This window comes from Pagrus major, chromosome 1, assembly GCF_040436345.1.
Source record: "Pagrus major chromosome 1, Pma_NU_1.0".
Lineage (NCBI taxonomy): Eukaryota > Metazoa > Chordata > Actinopteri > Spariformes > Sparidae > Pagrus > Pagrus major.
In genome coordinates this window covers 15,236,913-15,263,099 of record NC_133215.1, presented here as the reverse complement: position 1 = coordinate 15,263,099, position 26,187 = coordinate 15,236,913, and the positions used below count along the sequence as shown (strand labels likewise).

Sequence of the window (26,187 nt, the reverse complement as noted above, 5' to 3'; positions counted from 1 at the left end):
ATTAGTGTAGTTATAATGTTCAGATACTGGATGCATGTGCCAGAGCAAATGAAGCATGAGTATATTGGTTTCCTTTTCCTGTAAGATTCAAATAACTGAACTTTGAGCAGGAAATGGCACACAAAGGATGGAGCTTGTTTGAACAACCCTTGATTGTGGGTAATGAAGTGGTGAGAACAAACATTCTTGTTTGCATGGAACTCAGGAGTTTAGCATTTCTTTTAGTCAAATTTACTTCCTCAAGCCGGCTTCAAAAGATATGAACTTTGTTTCCAAAGAAAGGATAACTAATTACAGCACAGATTTTAATCTTTATCGTGTCTTGTCTCAGTTATGGGTAAACTCAGCTGAGTATTGTTTTTAAAGTGGTGCTGACTTCTTATGCCAACTGTTTAAGGGCTAAGTTATAATTCAAAATACGTAAGTGCTTCATACAACGTGCTGTCAAAGCACATCAGAAGTCAAGTGTTTATTCTTGGTCCGAACAGCCAGACTACACTCGTCTACTTTGAGATTTCTCTATGATGAGCGTGTCTCTTTTCAGTCTCACAAGTAAACCAAACTGGTCTTACAAGGTCAAGGTCCAAGCTCTTGAGTGTATGCCAGGTCTCTGAAAAATATTTTATCAGTGCATCTCTGAATTTATGCTGATTGTTTTTATATTATGTCTGGATCCAACAAAATGTACACCAGTGGAGCAGGATGCAGTGTGGGTAGGGTTTTAGGCACAAACTGTGGGAACTAGTAAAATAATTATTGCACTATACTTTTCCTTTGTGACAAATAAGAACCAAAACTGTTTTTTGTTGTTGTCATTGATGTCATTAAGAATTAAATTAAGATTAAATGTATTTTGTGCTTGAATTACTTGGACAAACTGTTTCAAAGGACAGTGTGAAGTATTTCAATAATACAATGGAGATGTAACACAGAAGGGTTTCAGCTAATTACTGTTTTCCTGGTTTTATTGTATTATTTTTAGTCTCTCTTGTGTCATTTAACGATGACTTCTTATCCAAATTCAATTATTCAATTTACATTTAGACACCAAAAAGTATTAAAACCAAGCCCCTGTGCCCCTATGTTCAGAAAAACAACAGAAGTGCCCTTTCGGACGCCCTTATGGTAGATAAAACATAATAGTGCCATCTATGGTGCCCTTTCAATTTCACTTGTGGTTGGGGAAAGTCCCAGAGGGAGGGGCTGTTTGAAAGGCTCTGTTGCCCAGGTCCAGTGCTTAGTCCTGAGAGGTGGAGACAGCAGTTGGGTATCAGAGGAGCGGAGGCTGCAAGAAGAAGTGTGGCGGTGGAGCAGGTCAGTGAGGTGGGAAGGGGACTTGTCAAGGATGACTTTGTGAGTGAGGAGAAGGATTTTGAATTGGTAGATTGTGTGGCTGTGAGCCAGTAGAGGTTCTGGAGGACAGGGGGTGATGTTGGCACGGGACAGGGAGTGGGTAAGCAGGCGAGCAACAGAGTTTTGGAGGTACTGGAGTTTCTTTAAGACATTGCAGCAAATCGTGGCAGGTTCAGATTCAGAGCAAAAAACCTTAACTCACCATGTCTTTGTCTCCACTATTTTGTTGTTTTAGTTACTGTCTCTGGCAACTTATATTGGAAAAAAATCACTGCGGCGGTCAGCCCTCCCAACCGAGACTTGAGTGAACTTTCCAGCAGAAAACAGCATCCCTCCCCGCGAGTGAGAGTCAGACAGGGTCCGCTGTTTACTGATGCCGATTATGTAATTATGTAATTTAGAGCAAAAAACATAACTTTGCCATTTTCCAGGATGCATGGTGGGTCAGGATCTCAATAACAACACATTATAACTGCATCAAGATCTAGACCTCAACATCATGATGTGTACCGTCACGCTTGTTCAGTGTGAACAAACAAAGGCGGAGAAAAGGTGAACCTTGGTTGCGGGGATTATGCAGAGTCTGTGTGAAAAGGGCTACAGATGCATTCTGCCAAAAGTCACCTGTTTACACTGTCACTGGTTCAACTGAAACACTGTTAAACTGAAACACTCGCAGTGCAGTAGTGCCCACACCTTATAAAAGTCAACAAACTTTTATGATGTCAGATGATAACTTTTATCAGGAAATGGCACACACAACCTTGGATTGAACCAATAAAACTATGGAGTTATAATTGTTGCAAAACTATTTGCAAATGCGTATCTCAATCTGTGTGTGTGTAGTTAGATCTGTGTGTGCGTGCTTTATCATTTGTGTGTGTGTAATCAGATCTGTGTGTGCGTGTTCAGATCTGTGTGTGTGTGTTCAGATCTGTGTGTGTGTAAAAAAAAATCCGCATGCCTGTATTCTGTAGTCTGTAAATGCGTACATAGATCTGTAAATGTCTGTCACCAGTTACAACTCAGGCAGGAGCTCTCGATTGGCTGTCTTTTTACACGTGACTTTTGCTACACTTCTGCCGCGAGCGGGTGTGATGTTGAGAGGCAGACCACAGTGGATTCTCGACTGTTTGCTGTCAGTAAAAGTTCATGTTTTAGCAGTAACTTAGTTGTCAGAAGCTGACAACTAAGTTACTGCTAAAACATGAACTTTTACTTACAGTAAGTTGTTGGGGTAACGATCATCTGTTACCCCAACAATGACACGCTTAACATCACTGGGTGCTACTTGCCAACTCGGTGTGTAGGCTGTACTGCTACTGCACACACACACAGATCTGAACACACACACACAGATCTGAACACACACACAGATCTGAATACACACACACAAATGATAAAGCACGCACACACAGATCTGACTACACACACACAGATTGAGATACGCATTTGCAAATAGTTTTGCAACAATTATAACTCCATATAAAACTATGAAAACAAACATTTAGTTGGTCAGATGTGGAGTATGGAGAATTACAGATAAAGTTGCTTTCAGTAGAATTTACCTCAGCAATACTGCTTCAACTTGATTTTTAATGTAACTAATCAAACAGATAGTGTATATGTAAAAGATCTTAACTTTTTTCCATGACAGGAGAATCAACTTGGGCAGCTGATTCTCGGCACAGTTGACTTATTGGTACTGACTGAACACTCCTGATTGAATCAGTGGTGATTTTTTTTAATCAAAAGAGCTGTTCATCAAATGAACTCATTAACAGATAAGAGAGATGCTTTATGAAATAATTTCACTTTGTAACACCTGGACTAAATGGAAAAAGACCATCTTCACATTATATGCTATGATGTCAGTATATGAAAGTTTTTTTGCATTCAGGTTCATGTATAATGAAAGTTAACCTACTTGGTGCTGAGATTGTTTTTTATTATTCTCTCCCCATCAAGATTCTTCTGCTTTCCAGAGTGAAAATGGTGGATTATGAAGTGACTGTATTCACAGGCAGTCTTGACCATGCCAATAGTTATAACGATGTCTACATTAAGCTGGTGGGCACAGATGGGGCGAGCCATCGCACCCAGCTCATAGACTACAAAGGTTCTTTAGCCTTCATCAGAGGAGCAGTAAGTCTGAAATATCCTTCTCTGAATGTACAACAAGCTTCTTCAACCATCTCAGACTCATATCTGGAGCATTAACCACCCGTAAATGTATGTCAATCATTGTGATGTTACAGCTCCGTTTTTGGTTATCAAATAAACTTTATCTACACCTTGATGTTTTCAAACAATTTCTGTCTTTATTCCAGGTGTCTAGTTTTACCGTGTCCTGCCCTGTCTCCATTGGAAAGCTGGTTCTAATAGAGCTAGACAAACAGAATTTCTCATTGTTCCCTGAAGAAAAATGGTTCCCTGCCAAGGTGGAAGTAAAATCTCCTGAGGGAGACACCTTCACAGTCCCCATCCACCGCTGGATCACTGACAGAAAGGTGCACCACTTCAGAGAGGGAACAGGTTTGTGGAAATTTGCCTGTCTGACATCCTGTAATCCTGTATGCTGTTCACTGTAATGAGACATTCAAGAAAGAGTAGTTCTGAAAGCTAGATTATACAGAGGTGCATAAGGAGTAAATTTACTCCAACATACTGTACATACCAACAAGTTTAAACTTTCTTGTGGTTCTTTCTTTAAGCTCTGAGAGTCTTCGAAGACAACCATCGTCTTGGCAGGTCCAGTCGGGAGAAAGAGCTGAAGCGGAGAAAGGAAGAGTATCGGTGAGAACTAACATGCATACAAACCTGCTGCACTTTTTGGTTGTATATACCTTTGTTATGCTCTAATGCAGATAAACTGGTATCTAGACTGTCCTCACTGCTCTGCTCTATTTTTCCCAGCTGGGAAGTGTATAAAGAGGGAATACCACACTGCATAAAGGCAAAAGACCCTTGTTCTCTGCCTCCTGAGGTCCGCTTCTCCTTCACCAAGAGTATACAGTTTGCCTTCACTGCAATCACAGGGTGAATTCCTCAAATTTTATTTCAGCTTTCAGCTCTCTAGACCTAAAACTATTTAATGTATAACAATTACGTCTCTTTTTTGTTCTGTATACCAGGACGATTGAGCTGAGACTGGAGGGGCTGGCTAATTGCAAGAAGAAGTGGAAGGATATGCATCATCTTAATCGGGCATTCTGGCATAAAACTCACATGGCAGGTACTGAACTATCATAGTAGTTTAATGGAATATTTGATGCTGTTTGCATAGTAGTATACATTCAGCTGTATTTGTTCAATAGTCAACTGTATTTTATCATGCTGACTAAAATTTTTTATAATTGTTTCTACTCCTGAGATAAGTTACGAATTTTGACTGAATGCTTGATAATCTATTGGCTTCTTTACTTGGCTCACTAAACAGAAAAATAAAAAATAAAATGAGTGTGTATCTTGGTCTTATCTGTTGGTAACAGTACTTAATTGCATATAATCAAGACTCTGACTGAGAAATGACTGCAACAACTAGAAACAATGTCCATCATGTCTGTCACTCTGATTTATGCGAAACAAATTGTTTACCATTTTTCTGTTTCACATGCAGTGCACACTTAGACTAATAACAGTGTTAAAACAAGGTTGAAACTTAGTGAAGTCAACTCCCTCTTTTCCCAGACTATGTTCAGGAACATTGGAAGGAGGATGTGTTTTTCGGCTACCAGTATCTAAACGGCATCAACCCCATGTTGATTAGACGCTGTACGGCCCTGCCAAGTAACTTTGCTGTCACTGATGACATGGTCTTCCTCCGTGGTCAGTCTAGTTTGGAAGAGGAAATGAAGGTGATTGTCGTGACCTTGAATGATCTTCCTCTTGGAATCATGTTTGTGAGTGCAAGTCTTTTCTCATCCTCCCTAAATGTCCAACAGAAAGGCAACATCTTCCTTGTTGACTACAAACTTTTGGATGGAGTGAAACCAAATGTCATCAATAGGAAGAAGCAGTACTTGATGGCTCCCCTGGTCCTCTTGCACAAAACACCTCAAGATCAGCTGATGCCAATTGCTATTCAAGTAAGATGACAACACAAATATAGGCAATAATAAAGCTGCGAGCTAGAGGCTTGATAAGATTCAAACTGTAAGTTTGATCCCCTGCAACAGGAAGCATCCACCTTGTTGAAAGTGTTTTTGAAGCAAGACTCTGTATCTATGGGCCCTATTGAAACGATCTATGCGCTTGGTCTAAAGCGCATGGCGCAAGTGCGTCCAGGATCCATTTTGCTATTTAAACAGCAGATAATCTGTAAAAAGTTTCAAGTTTGACAGGCTGACAAAGACACAAGTCAAGTCAGTTATATTTACATGGCACACAAGCATTGAATGAATAATGAATATCCCCTAAAGGGATCAACAGAATACCAAACTGAAAAAACAAACTGGCAATCAGAACAAATCCGTATTAAATAGTCAAACAAGCAAGAGACCAGTACTGGTAAAGGACCAAATTAATTTGATGAACCACATCCCCCTTCCTTCTCCTGCAGCTGAAGCAGACTCCAGCAGACGACAATCCCATCTTCTTTCCTACTGATTCTGAGTATGACTGGTTGATTGCCAAGATCTTTGTGAGAAGTGCAGATTTCAACGTGCATGAACTCAGTGTTCACCTGCTGCGCACTCACCTGCTGGCTGAAGTGTTCACAGTGTCACTGCTGCGCAACGTGCCCATGGTGCATCCTCTGTACAAGGTAACTGCGAGGGAGAATACTGAACCTACTGTAGTTTTAGTCTATTTAACCTGCTGGTTTTTGTATTTTGAAAAGTTGTTGAACCAAAAGCATTTTAGCTTGAATATATTTAGTGAAGTATTTCACACTGAAGTATCAAGATTACTGACTTGGTTGACAAATAATAGTGTTAATATCAAAGTTCCTTCTTTCCCTCAGCTCATCATACCTCACACTCGCTACACTCTGCAGATCAACATCTTGGCTCGACTGCTTCTGATCGCAGACACTGGAGTTTTCACAAAGGTATGAAAAGACCAACATGCCCAGTAGAACAATATAATCTACAGTATTCCTCTCTGGCTGTATTCCTCACATATGTGACTGATCCCTAGTATGCAGCATCTGGTGGAGAGGGTATGTTCACAATCCTGAAGAGATCCACTTCCTCGATGACCTACAGCTCCCTCTGTATACCAGATGACATTGCTGAGCGTGGACTGCAGGATGTGCCAAACTTCTACTACAGGGATGATGGACTCAGGCTTTGGGATATCATCAACAGGTACTGTATGCATTATGCATTATGATCTTAGGTCTTAGTTACATGAAGTCACTAAAAGTCTTTATACTGCTTTACAGTGTAAAGACTAAGACAGTGGTAGGGTTTGTTAGAATATATATAGAGGCCATGAAATAACAACAACACAGCTAAAAAGGCTGGTAACATCTATTTGAAATGCCATTTACACAAGCCCACAGGAGAGCCAGACTTTAAAGCCAATTTGACACAATGACCAAACTGTGTGATTACAATGTAGGGGCACATGCCTCTCGTCTGAACTATTATTTGAGGCCTTGTTTCTCTGGGAGGTAAACATCTTTTATAGCTTAACTGACCCTGTGACTCCTTGTACCAGGAGGCTTCCTCCAGTCTCCGATTACCTCTATCTGGACAAAGGAACTTTATTTTCTTAAGAATAAAGACATCACTTTGGATGCTTGACAGACATGCTAGTTCAACCGGAGACACTCACACCCTTTCCTTAAAGGGTCAAGGTAGGTTCAGTTGATCACAATTGAATCCACGCCTGCGAAGCATCAGAGGACCGGAGGACTTCCTTTTGACAATTATATGTTACAATTGAATGTCTTTGCATTTATAAATGAGACTAAAAACTGCTAACATTTTGTTCTCTCCTATCTAATTAACACACACATTTCCAGAGTGAATTTACTCCCCTTCTTTTTACCTAATCCTTGGCCGACAGCCCAGGAATTTACGGCTCTGCCTCTCTTATCTTTTTACATTCCCATGTAGAAGTCCATACACTCACAAAGTTAAAATAACTATCAAGCCAGAACCTAATCTTCTGGATTTTAACATATCATTAACCTGGAAGAAAAGTTCATAAAACTGATTCTACTCGCATTTCTCTGCGATGAAAATTGACTAAGATAAATTTAATGTGTGAAAATGTCCTGTGTTCCTGGGAACCACAGTGCCCTCTAGTGGTGAGTCGTGGTATGATTTGGACAAAGTTTCAAAAAACCTTTTCTAACACATTTTTGTTTGTTACCAGTCAGTGTTTAAAATATTCCCTGTTTGATAAGTATTAGGCTAGAACTAAAAGAAATGTGTATAAGTGATTAGTTCTACGGTATAATCAAGTGTGTTTAGATGTTTTGACCAAGCTTTAATTTTCTTTTGAATGTTAATGATTTAGTGATGTGATGTGATTTGTGTTAATAAGAAGTCCACATATTAAGCCATGGTGACATTCTGAGAAAGGTGAAACACAATTTTGAAACATTAAAAATGTTAGTTTAGTTTTAGTTAGTTTCTGTGAGTTTTAGACTTAAAATCTTGTCTAAAGTGCGAACACTGGCAGCCTGCCCATTTGGGTCACGCCTGATATCAGTGTTAATAAAACTGAGAGGCATCCCCCTCTCTCGCTCTCTTGTTACTTGTCTCTTTTACGCTGTCTTGTGACTTCACTTCTCTACTTCTACTCTCTTCAAGACAGCACTCTCATGAGGGTTGCTCATGCGTTAATTTTCTTACTTTTATATTTTTCACCATAACGATCGATTTCTTTTACATTTACATTTACATTTAGGGCATTTAGCAGACGCTTTTGTCCAAAGCGACTTACAATAAGTACATTTGCCACAAGAAAGAAACCACAACATATCACCGTCGATAAAGTAGAAAAGAAAAGATAGAAACAATTTTCAAGCCCTCATCTGAGCAAAGTAGCTGCTATTTATCAAGGATACCTTAAGTACAAAAGTGCTATGATGTAAGTGCTAACGGTAAGAACATACAAGTGGATATAATTTATTTCTTTATTTCTTTATTTTTTTTGGGAGTCATGCTATACGGGGTTGAGGCGAAGTCTGAACAAGTGAGTCTTGAGTCTTTTGCGGAAGATGGCCAGTGATTCTACTGTCCTGACATTGGTCGGGAGTTCGTTCCACCACTGGGGCACCAGAGTAGAGAAGAGTCGCGACTTCGCTGGGCGGTCTTTGTTTGCTCTTAGCGATGGCGGTACCAGCCGGCCAGCTGATGTAGTAGAGCGAAGTGCTCGCGCTGGGGCGTGTGGTCTGACCAGTGTTTGGAGGTAGATGGGTGCAGTTCCGTTGACGGCCTTGAAGACCAGCACCATGGTCTTGAATCTGATGCTGGCCGCAACAGGAAGCCAGTGGAGGTCACGGAGGAGGGGGGTCACATGGGAGAATTTGGTTAGATTGAAAAAGAGGCGCGCTGCACCGTTCTGGATACATTGCAACAGTTTAGTCGCAGAGGCTGGGAGTCCAGCCAAGAGTGAGTTGTAGTAGTCCAGGTGGAAGATGACCAGCGATTGGACCAGGAGTTGTGTTGCGTCCTTTGTGAGGAAAGACTGGATCCTGCGGATGTTGTAGAGGGCAAATCTGCAGGATCGGGCCACCGCAGTGATGTTGGGGGTGCAGGATAGTCCATCATCGAGGATTACACCCAGGTTTCTCGCAGTCGATGAAGGCGATACCGTGACATCCTCGACAGTGACTGACCATGTGAGGGCAGTCTTTCCCTGGATGAAGAGGAGTTCAGTTTTACTAAGGTTGAGCTTGAGATGATGCAGTTGTCCAAGTGGAGATGTCTGCCAGACATTCCAAGATGTGCGTGGCCACGTGGGTATTGGAGGATGGGGGAAAGGAGAGGAACAGTTGGGTGTCATCAGCATAACAGTTGTAAGAGAATCCATGTGATGTGATTGCAGAGCCTAGTGATCTAGTGTAGAGTGAAAACAGAAGCGGTCCTAGTACTGAGCCTTGAGGGACACCAGTTTCGAGGGAGCAGGGTTTGGACAAGGAGTCATTCCACATGACCTGAAAGGTGCAATTTGTCAAGTAAGATGCGAACCAGGTTCGTTAAGTTTCTACCAGAATGAAGTTCTGTTTTAATTTGTTTTATCCAGTTAAGTATCGTGACCTGACTTAGAGGAAGTGACTTTAATTTGAAATTCTCTCGTATTAAGTAACTAGGGATCATTCGATAGGCCACCGAAGCATCCTTCAGTTATTTTAGCGCAGAAGTTAAATTAGTTTATTAGTCAGAGCCTAAGAACCACCACTCAAAGCGACAGAAGAAGACCATCCTCTTCATTAAGATCATCATCATTAGCGAAGACGTTACAGCGACCGGCTGTTTAAGAGACTATGAGCGGTTTCCAATGAAAGAAAGACTCTTTTGCCAAGCCAAACCAGCTGCCCCCAACGCTCACGAGCAGTGCCATCCCGCTGGGCATTGGACCGAGACCGTCACCCGCTGGGTACTGGACGAGCTGTGCCATCCCACTGGCTATTGGACTGAGACTGCCAGCCTACAGTTGAGTGACAGAGAGGCCGCTGGAGACGAAAGCCACAGCCTGCTGACTCCACAAGACAACTCTTCATACCAAAGTAGGCTAAACATCCATCATCCTGCTGGATTCACACGTATGAAATATGAGTTGGTGCCTTTGGTTTTGATTCAGATTCTTTGAACTTAGGAGAAATTCGGTCAGAGCTCTATTAGTGTTAAATTATTCTTGTAATATTTAAATGCTTTTGATAAGGATAAAATATATTATGCTTGTTTATGCCATGTATATGCTCATTAAGTTTGCCAATATCATGTGCTTAAATCTGTTAACATCTTGTGCTGTATTTCCCCTGTGCTTAAGCAACACCTCACATCCTGTTCTTTTAGGAAGTGACTCACTCAAGGCTCGAGTGTAAAACAGGAAGTGAGGAAGCGAGACGCTCTAACTGCAGTATCTGTGACAAGAGGAACGTTAATGTTGATATCTATATCAGGAGTTGTTTCTGTCTGATAAGAGGATATAGTTACTTGACCTTTAACTGCTCCCTGAAAGAGGAACAGCGCTCCCATGTAAGCTTGACCTTTAACTGCTCCCTGAAAGAGGAACAGCGCTCTCGTGTAAAATGTTAACACCCATTTGCTTAATAAAAAGAGAGGAGACGGACGGAACGGGCAGAGCGTTTTGGGGATATGTAACTCTGCACGTCTCCTGCCGCTCTCCTCGCGAGTAAGAAATTGAACGCCTTGTCTGACTCTCTTTGTGTGTGTTTCTAATAATGTTTTAGGTGATTGAACCTGACAGCTTTCACCCAACCCGTAATTTCACCATCCGCACATGTATTTCATTTGTAACTCATTACATTAGTCATTACAGACTCAACATCTTTCTGTTACCTGTTAATCTTATCATTTCTTTAATTTGCCATTTCATTCATTTACTCTGAATTATTTAGCCAATGAATATATTAAACCATATGCCGTTGTCTGTGCAGGTTTGTTTTGATGTGGAGAACCAATGGTAACTGTGTGTAGAAGTCACTGCTTCAGTCATGAGATTGAATAAATTGATCTGAAATTGATTAGAATTGATTGATATTGATTCAAGTCAACCTTGTCTAGTCGAATTTGATTGATTTCCTCCGGATTAGTCAAAGGGATAAAAGAATGGAGGTGGTGCCCCTATTTACGAGTGCTTAATCGCAAGTGATTAATAAATTACATTTATTAGTAGTGTATCTCCTACAACAACATCACGTGATGAACACGCGATGTAAGCTTACAATGTGAAGAAACGGCTGTAAAAGGGATGATTACATTTTGAGCATCATATCTCCTGTGGAAACTTGTTTCAGTGACATAATTTGATCTATTTGGTCTGATAGCATTAGAATAACTATGTATTTCTACTCCAGTGTGTATAAAAACATGTAAGACAATTAGGAACGTGTTTTGCTGAACTTAAACACATTTCTCAAAGGTTTGTGCAGGGAGTGCTCGGCTACTACTACAAGAATGATGCTGAGGTCGAGAAAGACTCCGAACTGCAGAAGTGGATTTCGGACATTTTTGTCCATGGATTCCTCTCCAAGGAAAGCACAGGTGGGCTTTACAGAATAACTCAACCCTAATGATGATAAATATGCATATCAGTGTACCATTTTATTATCAAAATGCAAATATAAATCGAATTTTAATGTAGTTATCTAATCACAATATTCTGTCTAATTCTCAGGAATTCCTCAGAGCTTCACCTCTGTGGCTGAGCTGGTCAAGTTCGTCACCATGGTGATCTTCACCTGCTCAGCACAGCATGCGGCTGTCAACTCTGGACAGGTGAATCTTCTTAATCTAAGTCTACAGCCATGCTTAATGAGGCTGTACTTTGACACAGTCCTGCTTTGAGCTAAATGCAACAAATGCTAATATACTCAGGTATGATGTTTACTAAGGTCACTATCTTAGTTTACATTTGGTATAAAAGCATAACGGCTTGTTTCCACATATGTATGTGTATGGAGGTGAGTCAACTGGAAGTCCATTCATTCCTAAAGGAATCTATGTGATATTATCCGTATATTTACATATCTACGGACACCAGTCACACACATTTGTAGAAATTAGGCATAAAACAGTACAACTGAGGCTGATGTCTTAGAGTATGTTGTCGCAGAGTGTGTAACTTTGCAGATGTTTTACAAACACAAAAAAGCTAATATAATATGATATAACACACGATAGGAGAGGGAAAAAACCATGAAGCCTAATATGGCCTCTTTAATCAGTCATCTGTCAATCATTCATTGCAGTATGACTTTGATGGCTGGATGCCCAACGCCCCCACCTCCCTGCAACGTCCTCCACCAACCAAAAAGGGGACAACAAATGAGGCCACAATGATGGACACGTTCCCTGACGTCAACGCAACAGTTCATGGAATGGCCGTCGTGTGGCTACTCAGCAAGCAGTCCACTGACTTTGTAAGTGCCAAAGCTTCATTAAAAATGACATAAATAATATTTATTTTTAAGTAGCGTAAAGTCTTTATATAGGTCTATATATCATCACAGCCAAAATACTCACTTTCAATAACTGTGCATTATGTTCCCAATAGTCTATGTTTGATAAACATTAAATGATTTTGAAAAAAAAATGTAATAAATGTATGATATCATCAGGTGCCTCTTGGCCATTACCCGAAGCACCATTTCACTGAGGAGACTCCCTGCAAGCTGATAAAGGAATTTCAAGGAAAGCTTGAAGAGTTTGAAGCTCGCATCAAAGCCAGAAATGGAAGTCTGGGAGTCCCATACACACACTTGAAACCAACAGAGGTAGAAAATAGTGTGGCCCTTTGAATATCAGGTGGTGTGAGCTCCTCAGCGGTGGGCAACAGTCAGGTTCACATTAACAAAAGTGAGAAAGGATGTGCATGTTCTGTTTTTAACTGATAACTGTTTATCTGCATGTGATGCTTTTTATACAGCTGACTTGATTTAACTGTGGTGAAAATGTGCTCTTTTAAATCCTAAATCCACAGTATAAAACTTATGTTGTTAATGAACATACAGGGCATCTAATCAAACTAAATTACTGGGGGTAAGATATTATTTTGCATTAAAGGGACGTAAATTCACTTTATGTTATGTAACTGACTATATAACTATGGTGAAAGATATACTTTTGAAGTAAACTGTGCCTCATGACTTATTGTCACAATAAAGTTAAAATAATTGTGCTTTGCTAAATTTACTATATGTTGTTATATGTATCATACAACATAGTTTATGTTCTTAAAAGGCTTGATAGGGATTCAGATCATACACACACACACATACACACACAGCATACATTGAAGCATACATTTCTGAATGAAAAATGTAATTTAACCATTTTACAAACATTACCAATGTTATAATATCTTTAATTTAGCACAAAGTATTCACATAAAGATTTATATAGGGTCAATTTGTATATTTAAAGACCTGGCAATCAATCTGACTGCATGCAAGTTCCTGCTCTGTGTTTTGACTTTTGGTGGCATTGCTTTAATAAAACCAGATATATCCTCTGTTGTTGTTGTTGTTGTTGTTGTTGTTGTTTCAGTTTTTAATGTTATTGGATTCAGGCTGCAGAGCTGCAGGTACAGCTCTTTCAATGTTGAGAACAGAGTGTGAAAACTTTTACAAACTCAGAGGTATTTACTAAATATCCAAACAGCAGCAACACGCTTCACTTTATGATGAGCCTTGGTGTGAGGCCTGCTGTCCGGTTTCACATGCAGGATTAATTCATGTACCTTCTCATGCAGTGTTGACCTGAGCACAGACACATTTGGTACCTACTTCACTGCTGCTTCTTCTTCTTCTTCTTTGGTGTTTTATGGCAGTTGGCATTCTTTGTGTTGCATTACTGCCTCCTTCTGGCTCAATTCATCCCTGGGTCTTCAGTTGTTCTATATTCTTTTAACTAGTCCAGTTATTTTCAAAAAACAAAAGATTGCTTTTCTTCCCTCCAACATGTCCCCATATCCCAGCAGATCTGTAACCTCTGTCCCTCTTCTTCCCAGTCTCCTTAATCTGGTGTACATTTCTCCTCTCTCTTTTACATAATTCCTACAAGGGATCAGGACATGCATACATTGCTCACAATGTCCAGTTGGGTGCTTTCCTATAATAAAAAGTGTATTGTTCTGGTTGCTGTGTCCAATTCTTAGTCTGCTCATATCAGCTTGTATCCATCAGTCAGCTCCACTGTATCTTGTTGATCCTGTAGTGGAAGTTCCTGTGTAAATGTCTGCCCTTAATTGCACTATCCAAGTGTTTTTGCCATTGTTTAGTTACTCCCTTCCGGTCTATGCTTTTCCCTTCTGATTTTGAAAGTTTAACTCTGATGTCTATATTTTACTTCTTGATTGCTTCCTTAGCCAGTTTATCTGCTTCTTTGTTTCCTCTTATTCATGAGTGTGCTGGTATCCACATGAACTTTATGTTTTTCCCCTTACTGATCATTCTTGAATTAATGAACATTACCTCTTACAGTATCTCTTGATGGTTGATCCTGTTTTAATGCTGGTTAATGCTGAGACTGAGTCACTGCTGATTAGTATATTGTTTGCCGTTATCCGTTCTACCCACTCCAGTGCTAACAGAATTGCGATAAACTCAGTTGCATATACACTTAAATAATCTGAACTTCTCTTCTTTATACTAATCTGGTGACTGGGAATCACCACTGCAGCCCCTGTAGCCTCTGTTATTGGTTCCTTTGATCCATCTGTGAAAATCTGTACATAATTCCTGTAATTTCTTTTGATATATATATTACATTCCTGAGCTAGATTTGTTTTTGTGTTTAATATTCAGTATTTTCGCATCTACATATGTCTTTTGTCGAGTCCAGACTGGTTTCATGGGTTTCATGTTCTGAAGTTTATTTTGTCAACTTTCATTTGTTCTGCTATGTTCTTTTGTACCCATCCAAAGCTATATTTCTGTGGTTTTCCTCTTTCCCAACTTTCTTCCAAGACCCTCTTAGTTGGGTGACTTTCTTTATCACCCTTTAGATTAACCCAGTAATCGGCAATCCAGCATTTTCTACAGATCCACAGTGGCATTTCTCCTGCCTCAACTTGAAGAGCACACACTGTTGCCGTTTTCATTGCCCCTAAGCAGATCCTCAAAGCTCGGGCCTAGATAACATCCAATTCTGGCAGTATAGTCTTGGCTGCAGATCCATATATACTAGCATAGTCTAGGCTTGACCTGATCAATGCTACATACCTAATTCACTGAGTGCACTGGGATATTTTGAATGAGTGTAGCATCATGTGTTGCAGGAATACAATAATGTGATGCTGTAATGTTGTGTTGTAATGATGCTTTTTAATCAGTAGGTGGCATTGTTGCATCTTTTATTCATGGGGCTTGAAGTAAAATAATGAATAATGAATGGTAGTGAATAGTAAAGAAACAGATGAACAGCAAAACCAACTTAAAAACACACAACGTTATCTGGTCTAAAATACAATGAACAGAAGTGGGAGCAAAGATGGATCAGAGGGAGACAGTTTTTAAATGTCAAAGACAGAAAGAGGAAATGTTCTGATAAGATTATAAGAGCTCATTGGTTGCTTAATAACATGTTTGTAAGGGTTACCCTCGGGTACCCCCTTGGCTATCACTCGGGCTGCTCTGCCTTGACAGATAGCTTTTCTTGTTGCTTAATTAAGTGCTTACAAACATACTGAAACCAGCAGGTTCTTAATTACCAGCTGCGGACCGGAGCAGTACCCAGCCTAGATTTGTCTAGTTCCCTGGCTAATTGTGTATTTTAATGGGCAAATACATCACCGAGATTTGATCAGGAAATGGTCGACACAGACCGTGGTTTGTTTGAACAACCCTGGATTATGTCCAATAAAGTGATGAAAAAAAAAAGTTGTTTGTGCTCATGTAACTCAGATATGCAGTATGGCCAGTTAGGGTTCAATTTTCTTTAAGTAGAATTTACTTCCTCAACCTGCTCGAGCTTGCAGTTTCATGTTACATCAACCAAACAGGTAATGGATATGTCAAAGATAAGACGTTTATTTCCAGTTGTTTCTTCGAAGAGAATCAACTTCAGGAGGGCTTTTAATCTTTATTGTCTTTTCTCTCAGCTATAAGTAAACTCTGTGTTGTTTTTTTATAGTGATGATGACTTCCAATGCCTCCGCTAAAAGGGCCAAGTAATAAAACAAAATAAGGACTTTCTACAATGTGCTGCGTATGATGAGACATCTCTCTGATGAGTGTCTCTGTTCAGTCTCACAGGTGAACTAAAGATGGTCCAAGCGTGGGCCAATGTATGCCAGGTCTCAAAATATGTTACTCGTGTGTCTCCAAATTTATGGAGGTTGCTTTTGGATTATGTCTGTGTCTGACAAAATGTACTGGTAGGTGGGACAGGAAACACTGGGGTAGGGTTTTAGGCACAAACTATGGGAGCTAGTAGAAGCATTCTTGGACTGCAGTTTATACCTACCTGTACTTCTTTACAAATACTTTTAAAAGGTGACCATGAAGTCTTCCTTGTTTGTCAATAGGGGGTTTTCCCCTGTCAGCTAAAAGACACAATTTTAGATGATATTTCCGGATGACTGGCATCACCTTCCTGTGGTTTTGCAAAAGCAGTAGAGTATGAGTTCCTCATAGATGTCCAACATTCCTTCACCAGAGTTGAGTTACTGGTATGACTGAACACAGTCATAACCCTGCCTTTAATAAAGACTGTCCGTGAGTTGTGTTTGGGTTTACTCCTAGTGTGTCAGAAACCTTGTCAATAGGTATCAGTGGGGATTTGTTCACTCAGAAGAACCACTCATCAAAGGAACCCATCAACAGGTAAGAGACATGCTTTATGAAATAATTTCACTTCGTAACGACTTCGATATGGAAAACAACTAATTTCACATTAGTTGTTGTGATATCAGTAAGTTTTTTTGCACTCATCTAGTGACAGGTTACCTAATCGTTGCTGGAAATGGTTGTTATTATTCTCTCCCCACCAGGATTCTTCTGCTTTCCATAGTGAAAATGGTGGATTATAAAGTGACCGTTTTCACTGGCAATCTCGACCATGCCACTACTTATAGCGATGTCTACATTAAGCTGGTGGGCACAGATGGGGAGAGCGACCGCACCCGGCTCAGAGACTACAAAGGGCCTTTAGCCTTCATCGAAGGAGCGGTAAGTCTGAAATATCCTTCTCTAAATGTACAGCAAGCTTCTTCAACCATCTCAGACTCATATCTGCAGCACCAAGATATGTGTTGCACCGCAACTCTTCAACCTATGGCCACATATGACAAAGAAAAAATCCCCATAATGAGCACCATAAGATGGTATTTTATGCAAAGGTTTATTTTGTTCACCATTCTACATTCAGTAACTGTATGTCATTTATTGTTGATGTTACAGCTCCGTTCTTTGTTATCAAATAAACTTTATCTACACCTTGATGTTTTCAAACAATTTCTGTCTTTATTCCAGGTGTCTAGTTTTACCGTGTCCTGCCCTGAATCCATTGGAAAGCTGGTTCTAATAGAGCTAGACAAACAGCATTTCTCATTGTTCCCAGAAGACTCTTGGTTCCCTGCCAAGGTGGAAGTAAAATCCCCAGAGGGAGACGCCTACATGGTCCCCATCCACCGCTGGATCACTGACAACGAGGTGCACAGCTTCAGAGAGGCAACAGGTTTGAGGAATTTGCTGTCTGACATCCTGTAATCCTGTATGCTGTTCACTGTGAGAAGATCTAAAGCAACATTTTTAAGAAGGGTTATAAAGGAGTAAGATAATGACTACATACTGTTTATATCAACAAGTTTAAACCTTCTTGTGTTTCTTTCTTTAAGCTCTGAGAGTCTTTGAAGACAACAATCCTCTTGGCAGGAAGAGTCGTGATCAGGAGCTGAAGCAGCGAAAGGAAGAGTATCGGTAAGAGTTCAGAAAATACATACATTTCAGCTTCATGCGCCCCAAAACTAACATGCATCCAAACCATATTATGCTCTAAATTAAGACTGTAGATATATTGGTATCACTGCTCTACTCTATTTTTCCCAGATGGGAAGTGTATAAAGAGGGAATACCACAATGCATAAAGGCAAAAGACCCTTGTTCTCTGCCTCCTGAGGTCCGCTTCTCCTTCACCAAGACTATACAGTTTGCCTTCACTGCAATCACAGGGTGAATTCCTCAAATTCTGTCAGATATTTCAGCTTTCAGCTCTCTAGACCTGTTTATAAAAACTATTAAATGTACAACAATTAAGTCTATATTTGTTTTTATTTTCCAGGATGATTGAGCTGACACTGGAGGGGCTGGCTAACTGCAAGAAGAAGTGGAAGGATATGTATCATCTCAGTCATGTGTTCTGGCATAAAACTCCCATGGCAGGTACTCTACTGTCATGGCAGTTTAATGTAATACTTGATACTGTATGCGTAGTAGTATACATTCAAAAGAAATGTTTACTAATGTTTCTACTCCTGAGATAAGTTATGAGTTTTGACTGAATGCTTGATAATCTATTGGCTTCTTTACTTGGAAAAATTGCAAAAGAAAATGAGTGTGTATCTTGGTCTTATCTGTTGGTAACAGTACTTAATTGCATATAATCAAACTCTGATTGACAAATGACTGCAACAACTAGAAACAGTGTCACATCATGTCTGTCACTCTGATTTATGTGAAACAAATTGTTTTCCCATTTTTCTCCTTCACATGCAGTGCACACTTAGACTAATAACAGTGTTAAAACAAGGTTGTAACTCAGTGAAGTTAATCTCCTTTTCCCAGACTATGTTCAGAAACATTGGGAGGAGGATGTGTTTTTCGGCTACCAGTACCTAAACGGCATCAACCCCATGTTGATCAGACGCTGTACGGCCCTGCCAAGTAACTTTCCTGTCACTGATGGCATGGTCTTCCCCTCTGGTCAGTCTAGTTTGGAAGAAGAAATGGAGGTGATTGTCTTGACCTTGATTGATCTTCGTATTAGAGTCATGTTTTGCCCCATGACATTTAAATTTGGCATTGCATGTTGAATTTACACGTTCACTTAGTATCTGTAATATTCACACTGAATGCATGTGAGTCAAGTCATTTCTCATCCTCACTAATATTTCCAACAGAATGGCAACATATTCCTGGCTGACTACAAACTTTTGGATGGAGTGAAAACAAATACCATTAATGGGAAGAAGCAGTACTTGATGGCTCCCCTGGTCCTCTTGCACAAAACACCTCAAGATCAGCTGATGCCAGTTGCTATTCAGGTGAGATTAGCAGTCAAATATAGCCAATAATAAAGCTGTAAGATAGAGTATTGATATGTATGCTACCCTGCAAAAAGAAGCATCCACCTTGCTGGAAGTGTTTTTGAAGCAAGACTTGGTGGCATCTATGCATTGTTAATGCTGGGAAAGGAAGTTCTCCTCTTCCAATGTCAGCCCAGGACATGTAAAAAGGTTTCTCCCATAGTCACATTCAAGTTTGACAGGGTGACACAAACACAAGTCAAGTAAAGTCAAGTAAATTATTGTAACATGGCACACAAACATTGAATGAATAATGAATTTCCCCTTAAGGGATTAACAGAATATCCAACTGAAAAGACAAACCTGCCAAGCACAACAAATCCGTAGTAAATAGTCAAACATACAAGAAAAATCTAAAACATTATTGACCAGTCCTGGTGATGGATCGAACGGACTGAATGAACCTCATCCTCCTTCCTTCTCCTGCAGCTGAAGCAGACTCCAGCAGACGACAATCCCATCTTCTTTCCTACTGATTCTGAGTACGACTGGTTGATGGCCAAGATCTTTGTGAGAAGTGCAGATTTCAACTTGCATGAACTCAATGTTCACCTGCTGCGCACTCACCTGCTGGCTGAAGTGTTCACAGTGTCACTGCTGCGCAACTTACCCATGGTGCATCCTCTGTACAAGGTAACTGCGAGGGAGAATACTGAACCTACTGTAGTTTTAATCTATTTAACCTGCTGGTTTTTGTATTTTGCAAAGTTGTTGAACCAAAGAGATTTCCACTTTGTCTAGAAATACCAGTGTGACTAAAAAGTTTCTTCTCTCCATCAGCTCCTCATACCTCACACTCGCTACACTCTGCAGATCAACATCATGGCTCGACAATTGCTGATATCTGAGACTGGAGTTTTCACAAAGGTATGAAAAGACCAACATGGCCAGTAGAGCAATATCATGCGCAGTATTTGACACTAACTATATTCCTGTTTTCTAGTTTGCAGCATCTGGTGGAGAGGGTATGTTCACGATCATGAGAAGGTCCATGTCCTCGATGACCTACAGCTCCCTCTGTATACCAGATGACATTGCTGAGCGTGGACTGGAGGATGTGCCGAACTTCCACTACAGGGATGATGGACTCCAGCTTTGGGATATCATCCACAGGTACTGTATGCAGTTTTCATCATGCATTATGATTTTAAATTATATTGGTGCAAAATCTTGGATGTTTTAGTGACATTGTAGTATTATTGCAATATCATAGAAAACATATTGAGACCATGAAGTACCATAAAGTGTTTATTCCATTTAGTTCACCTGGGAGTTGTGCTCCATGCTCTGTTCTTATTCCTGGAAATATATGTAAAAGAGTCCTAAAACGCCTATCCCAGTCTTACCCGAAGTAAATTCAGAGCTGTTGTTGAACCATTTGGGCAACAGGCATGGTTTTGGGCTCTTTTTTTTAAGTTAGTCTTAAATAATCACATTAGGTAACAAAAAACAAAAACAGCCTATTCAAAGACCAAAATGCATAAAACTACATAAGCTTCCATAATTTCCCAGGTTAGAGCTTTAACAACTGATATAAACTTTGTATTACTGTACTTGAAATGTCATTGGCTACATGCATCAATCATCCCCAATCAAGTTAGTAGAGAGCTAAACAAGAAGAGTCTCTACATGCTCTATCCACAATGCGGAAATTATTTGCAAGGTCGGGTTAAATTTATATCCTGAAAATAGCTATTGGGAGCTCAGACAGATGTCCATTAAATTGTCTGACAAAACAGTGTATTTCTACTCCAGTGTGTATAAAAACATGTAAGTCAACTAGGAATGTGTCTTACTGAATTCATCCACATTTCTCAAAGGTTTGTGCAGGAAGTGCTCGGCTACTACTACAAGAATGATGCTGAGGTCGAGAAAGACTCCGAACTGCAGAAGTGGATTTCAGACATTTTTGTCCATGGATTCCTCTCCAAGGAAAGCACAGGTGGGCTTTACAGAAAAACTCAACCCTAATGATGATAAATATGCACATTTATGTACCATTTTATTGTCAAAATGCAAATATAAACCACATTTTAATGTAGTTATCTAATCACAATATTCTGTCTAATTCTCAGGAATTCCTCAGAGCTTCACCTCTGTGGCTGAGCTGGTCAAGTTCGTCACCATGGTGATCTTCACCTGCTCAGCACAGCATGCGGCTGTCAACTCTGGACAGGTGAAACTTTTTAATCTAAGTCTACAGCCATGCTTAATGAGGCTGTACTTTGACACAGTCCTGCTTTGAGCTAAATGCAACAAATGCTAATATACTCAGGTATGATGTTTACTAAGGTCACTATCTTAGTTTACATTTGTATAAAAGCATAACGGCTTGTTTCCACATATATACGTGTATGGAGGCAAGTCAACTGGAAGTCCATTCATTCCTATAGGAATCTATGTGATATCTGATGTGCCTGCGAAACTCCTCCCCTCCGTGATATTTTGGCCTGGAATTTGCCTCAAGTACATTAAAAAAATGTAACTTTTGCCGTAGATTTCGGAGACCGTATGACAATGTCCTAGCTTAGCTAACAGGCTGCTAACTAGCTAACATTATTGGTCCTATTATTGTCCCCGTAGTGCTCTAACCTCAACCTCACCTGGCGTAAAACAGAATTAGCATTTCACTATGGCTAAACAGGTAGTTTCTATCCATCCGTAAAGAAATGCATTTCCTTGTGTTGGACACTAGGGGCATTATCCCTATATTTACAGATCTACGGACACCAGTCACACACATTTGTGGAAACTAGGTGTCTCAGATTTTGAAACTTTGCAGATGTTTTACAAACACAAAAAAAGCTAATATAATATGATATAACACACGACAGGAGAGGAAAAAAACCATGAAGCCTAATATGGCCTCTTTAATCAGTCATCTGTCAATCATTCATTGCAGTATGACTTTGATGGCTGGATGCCCAACACCCCCACCTCCCTGCAACGTCCTCCACCAACCAAAAAGGGGACTACAAATGAGGCCACAATGATGGACACGTTCCCTGACGTCAACACAACAGTTCATGGAATGGCCACCGTGTGGCTACTCAGCAAGCAGTCCACTGACTTTGTAAGTGCCAAGACTTCATTAAAAATGACATAAATAATATTTATATTTAAGTAGCGTAAAGTCTTTACATAGGTCTATATATCATCACAGCCAAAATACTCACTTTCAATAACTGTACATTATGTTCCCAATAGTCTATGTTTGATAAACATTAAATGATTTTGAAAAAAAAACGTTATAAATGTATGATATCATCAGGTGCCTCTTGGCCATTACCCGAAGCACCATTTCACTGAGGAGACTCCCTGCAAGCTGATAAAGGAATTTCAAGGAAGGCTTGAAGAGTTTGAAGCTGGCATCAAAGCCAGAAATGGAAGTCTGGGAATCCCATACACATACTTGAAACCAACAGAGGTAGAAAATAGTGTGGCCCTTTGAGTATCAGGTGGTGTGAGCTCCTCAGCGGTGGGCAACAGTCAGGTTCACATTGACAAAAGTGAAAAAAAAGGATGTGCATGTTCTGTTTTTAACTGATAACTGTTTATCTGCATGTGATGCTTTTTATACAGCTGACTTGATTTAACTGTGGCAAAAATGTGCTCTTTTAAATCCTAAATCCACAGTATAAAACTTATGTTGTTAATGAACATACAGGGCATCTAATCAAACTAAATTACTGGGGGTAAGATATTATTTTGCATTAAAGGGATGTAAATTCACTTTATGTCATATAACTGACTATATAACTATGGTGAAAGATATACTTTTGAAGTAAACTGTGCCTCATGACTTATTGTCACAATAAAGTTAAAATAATTGTGCTTTGCTAAATTTACTATATGTTGTTATATGTATCATACAACATAGTTTATGTTCTTAAAAGGCCTGATAGGGATTCAGATCATACACACACACATACACACACAGCATACATTGAAGCATACATTTCTGAATGAAAAATGTAATTTAACCATTTTACAAACATTACCAATGTTATAATATCTTTAATTTAGCACAAAGTATTCACATAAAGATTCATATAGGGTCAATTTGTATATTTAAAGACCTGGCAATCAATCTGACTGCATGTAAGTTCCTGCTCTGTGTTTTGACTTTTGGTGGCATTGCTTTAATAAAACCAGATATATCCTCTGTTGTTGTTGTTGTTGTTGTTGTTGTTGTTGTTTCAGTTTTTAATGTTATTGGATCCAGGCTGCAGAGCTGCAGGTCCAGCTCTCTCAATGTTGAGAGCAGAGTGTGAAAACTTTTACAAACTCAGAGTTATTTAAATATCCAAACAGCAGCAACACGCTTCGCTTTACGATGAGTCCTGGCCCTTTAGAATAACCCAGTAATTGGCAATCCAGCATTTTCTACAGATCCACAGTGGCATTTCTCCTGCCTCAACTTGAAGAGCACACACTGGTGCCGTTTTCATTGCCCCTAAGCAGATCCTCAAAGCTCAGGCCTAGATAACATCCAATTCTGACAGTATAGTCTTGGCTGCAGATCCATATATACTAGCATAGTCTAGGCTTGACCTGATCAATGCTACATACCTACTTCACTGAGTGCACTGGGATATTTTGAATGAGTGTAGCATCATGTGTTGCAGGAGTAAAATAATGTGATGCTGTAATGTTGTGTTGTAATGATGCTTTTTAATCAGTAGGTGGCATTGTTGCATCTTTTATTCATGGGGCTTGAAGTAAAATAATGAATAATGAATGGTAGTGAATAGTAAAGAAACAGATGAACAGCAAAACCAACTTAAAAACACACAACGTTATCTGGTCTAAAATACAATGAACAGAAGTGGGAGCAAAGATGGATCAGAGGGAGACAGTTTTTAAATGTCAAAGACAGAAAGAGATAAGATTAGATCAGAGATAAGATTATAAGAGCTCATTGGCTGCTTAATAACATGTTTGTAAGGGTAAATATGCAGATGAAAATATGTGTAGGACATTAAATATACCAAATAAAGACAATAGTTGAATAGATGGTGTTTGAAGTGCAATTATGACACTGGATATCCACATTACACAAAGTCTATAAGACTACACTCTTACTTGCCAAAAAAAAGCCGAACATCAATCTGTAGTTGATTCAACAGCCCAGATCCCTGAAAAAAAAAGTGGGTGGCTCAGGCTGCAGGTAAAATGGAGAGACAGTTTGACAGAGTTTTACTATATACGGAACATTTTACTGCATAATGAGTACTTCTACTTTTGATACTTTTATGAAGGACCAGATCACCAGAAAAACTCACAAACGCAGATTTGTTTTTTAAACTCCCAGTTGATTTTCAATTTTCCAGACCAGAAATGTGCGACGTAGTGCTTAGCTAGTTAAAGTCCCCATGAAGTCAAAAATTGCTGTTCATGTGTTAGCACGCTGTATATCTCACCTCTATGCCAGTATCAGTATCATTAAACAGTTAATTTGTAGGTATTCTGCACTCTGGGGTGTATATCAATATTAGTATATTTTCGTCCAATAAACATTTTTTTTAATGAGGCTGCCATGGATGTATTAAAAGAGGTTCCCACCAGAGGGGTGGGGTTGTGACCGGACCTCACAAATTGCTGCACTAAAACACAACTTTAGAACTTTATTCACTGATTTGGGTGAAACTGGGTCATCATGGAGAAAACATTTTGTGTTTTTTTTCTATCATGCCCTCGGGCTGCTCTGCCTTGACAGATAGCTTTTTTCTTGTTGCTTAATTAACTGCTAACAAACATACTGAAACCAGCAGCTTCTTGATTACCAGCTGCGGACCGGAGGAGTACCCAGCCTCCGAGAATGACCACAGAGGCCATTTACAGTGCTGAGGTGATTTATGGAGTTTCCTGGTAGACAGATACTGGTAGCTTTGTGGCTAAAGCAAGTGCTAACGGCTGCTAAATGTAGCTGCCTTTAGCTCAGTAAGGAGTCCAATTTATTGACTCAGAGCCAAAACCACCTTGGTACCAAATTCCCTGTATCATACAGATTTGTTTAGTTCCCTGGCTAATTTTGTATTTTAATGGGCAAATACATCGCTTAACTTTGATCAGGAAATGGTCGACACAGACTGCGGTTTGTTTGAACAACCCTGGATTATGTCCAATAAAGTGATGAAAAAAAAAGTTGTTTGTGCTCATGTAACTCAGATATGCAGTATGGCCAGTTAGGGTTCAATTTTCTTTAAGTAGAATTTACTTCCTCAACCTGCTCCAGCTTGCAGTTTCATGTTACATCAACCAAACAGGTAATGGATATGTCAAAGATAAGAAGTTTATTTCCAGTTGTTTCCTCGAGGAGAATCAACTTCAGGAGGGCTTTTAATCTTTATTGTCTTTTCTCTCAGCTATAAGTAAACTCAGTGTTGTTTTTTATAGTGATGATGACTTCCAATGCCTCCACTCAAAGGGCCAAATAATAAAACAAAATAAGGACTTTCTACAATGTGCTGCGTATGATGAGACATCTCTCTGATGAGCGTCTCTGTTCAGTCTCACAGGTGAACTGAAGATGGTCCAAGCATGGGCCAATGTATGCCAGGTCTCAAAATATGTTACTCGTGTGTCTCCAAATTTATGGAGGTTGCTTTTGGATTATGTCTGTGTCTGACAAAATGTACTGGTAGGTGGGACAGGAAACACTGGGGTAGGGTTTTAGGCACAAACTATGGGAGCTAGTAGAAGCACACATCTGTGTGTGTGTGTTATCATGGTAAAGACACCCTTTGTAGCAGGAACTAATGTGGAAGCAGTTCTAAGTACTTTGCCAACGTTAATACGTCTGTGTTTGTCTGTCAGACAGTCTTACTTTATTAGACAGTCTTTTTTAATTGTGAGAAACATACTGTACAAACCATGGCC

General features: G+C 39.8%; 2 protein-coding genes across 2 annotated transcripts; both read left to right on the top strand.

The window, feature by feature from the left end:
* The first annotated feature begins 1,273 nt into the window (after window positions 1-1,273).
* On the top strand, window positions 1,274-13,512 carry LOC140995857 (arachidonate 12-lipoxygenase, 12R-type-like). The gene is made up of 15 exons (XM_073465993.1): window positions 1,274-1,314; window positions 3,322-3,498; window positions 3,684-3,888; window positions 4,068-4,149; window positions 4,270-4,392; window positions 4,488-4,588; window positions 5,044-5,210; window positions 5,298-5,441; window positions 5,915-6,118; window positions 6,317-6,403; window positions 6,493-6,662; window positions 11,422-11,543; window positions 11,677-11,777; window positions 12,251-12,421; window positions 12,620-13,512. Exons 2-15 carry the CDS (start codon window positions 3,346-3,348, stop codon window positions 12,797-12,799), a joined length of 2,010 nt encoding a protein of 669 aa, XP_073322094.1. The 5' UTR covers window positions 1,274-1,314; window positions 3,322-3,345; the 3' UTR covers window positions 12,800-13,512.
* A 3,487-nt stretch (window positions 13,513-16,999) lies between these two features.
* LOC140995991 (arachidonate 12-lipoxygenase, 12R-type-like) lies at window positions 17,000-23,405 on the top strand. Its single transcript, XM_073466184.1, has 14 exons — window positions 17,000-17,170; window positions 17,474-17,678; window positions 17,839-17,920; window positions 18,050-18,172; window positions 18,282-18,382; window positions 18,785-18,951; window positions 19,120-19,263; window positions 19,735-19,938; window positions 20,086-20,172; window positions 20,249-20,418; window positions 21,126-21,247; window positions 21,381-21,481; window positions 22,208-22,378; window positions 22,577-23,405. The coding sequence occupies exons 1-14, from the start codon at window positions 17,018-17,020 to the stop codon at window positions 22,754-22,756; spliced, it is 2,010 nt and encodes a 669-aa protein (XP_073322285.1). The 5' UTR covers window positions 17,000-17,017; the 3' UTR covers window positions 22,757-23,405.
* The last annotated feature ends 2,782 nt before the right edge of the window (window positions 23,406-26,187 follow it).

Excerpts from the sequence above, each read along its gene's own strand:
- LOC140995857 (XM_073465993.1), top strand. The coding sequence starts at position 3,346 with ATGGTGGATTATGAAGTGACTGTATTCACAGGCAGTCTTGACCATGCC. Across the intron at positions 3,499-3,683 it reads TAGCCTTCATCAGAGGAGCA|GTGTCTAGTTTTACCGTGTC; the intron begins GTAAGTCTGAAA and ends TCTTTATTCCAG. Across the intron at positions 5,442-5,914 it reads TGATGCCAATTGCTATTCAA|CTGAAGCAGACTCCAGCAGA; the intron begins GTAAGATGACAA and ends CTTCTCCTGCAG.
- LOC140995991 (XM_073466184.1), top strand. The coding sequence starts at position 17,018 with ATGGTGGATTATAAAGTGACCGTTTTCACTGGCAATCTCGACCATGCC. Across the intron at positions 17,679-17,838 it reads CAGCTTCAGAGAGGCAACAG|CTCTGAGAGTCTTTGAAGAC; the intron begins GTTTGAGGAATT and ends TCTTTCTTTAAG. Across the intron at positions 18,173-18,281 it reads GCCTTCACTGCAATCACAGG|GATGATTGAGCTGACACTGG; the intron begins GTGAATTCCTCA and ends TTTATTTTCCAG.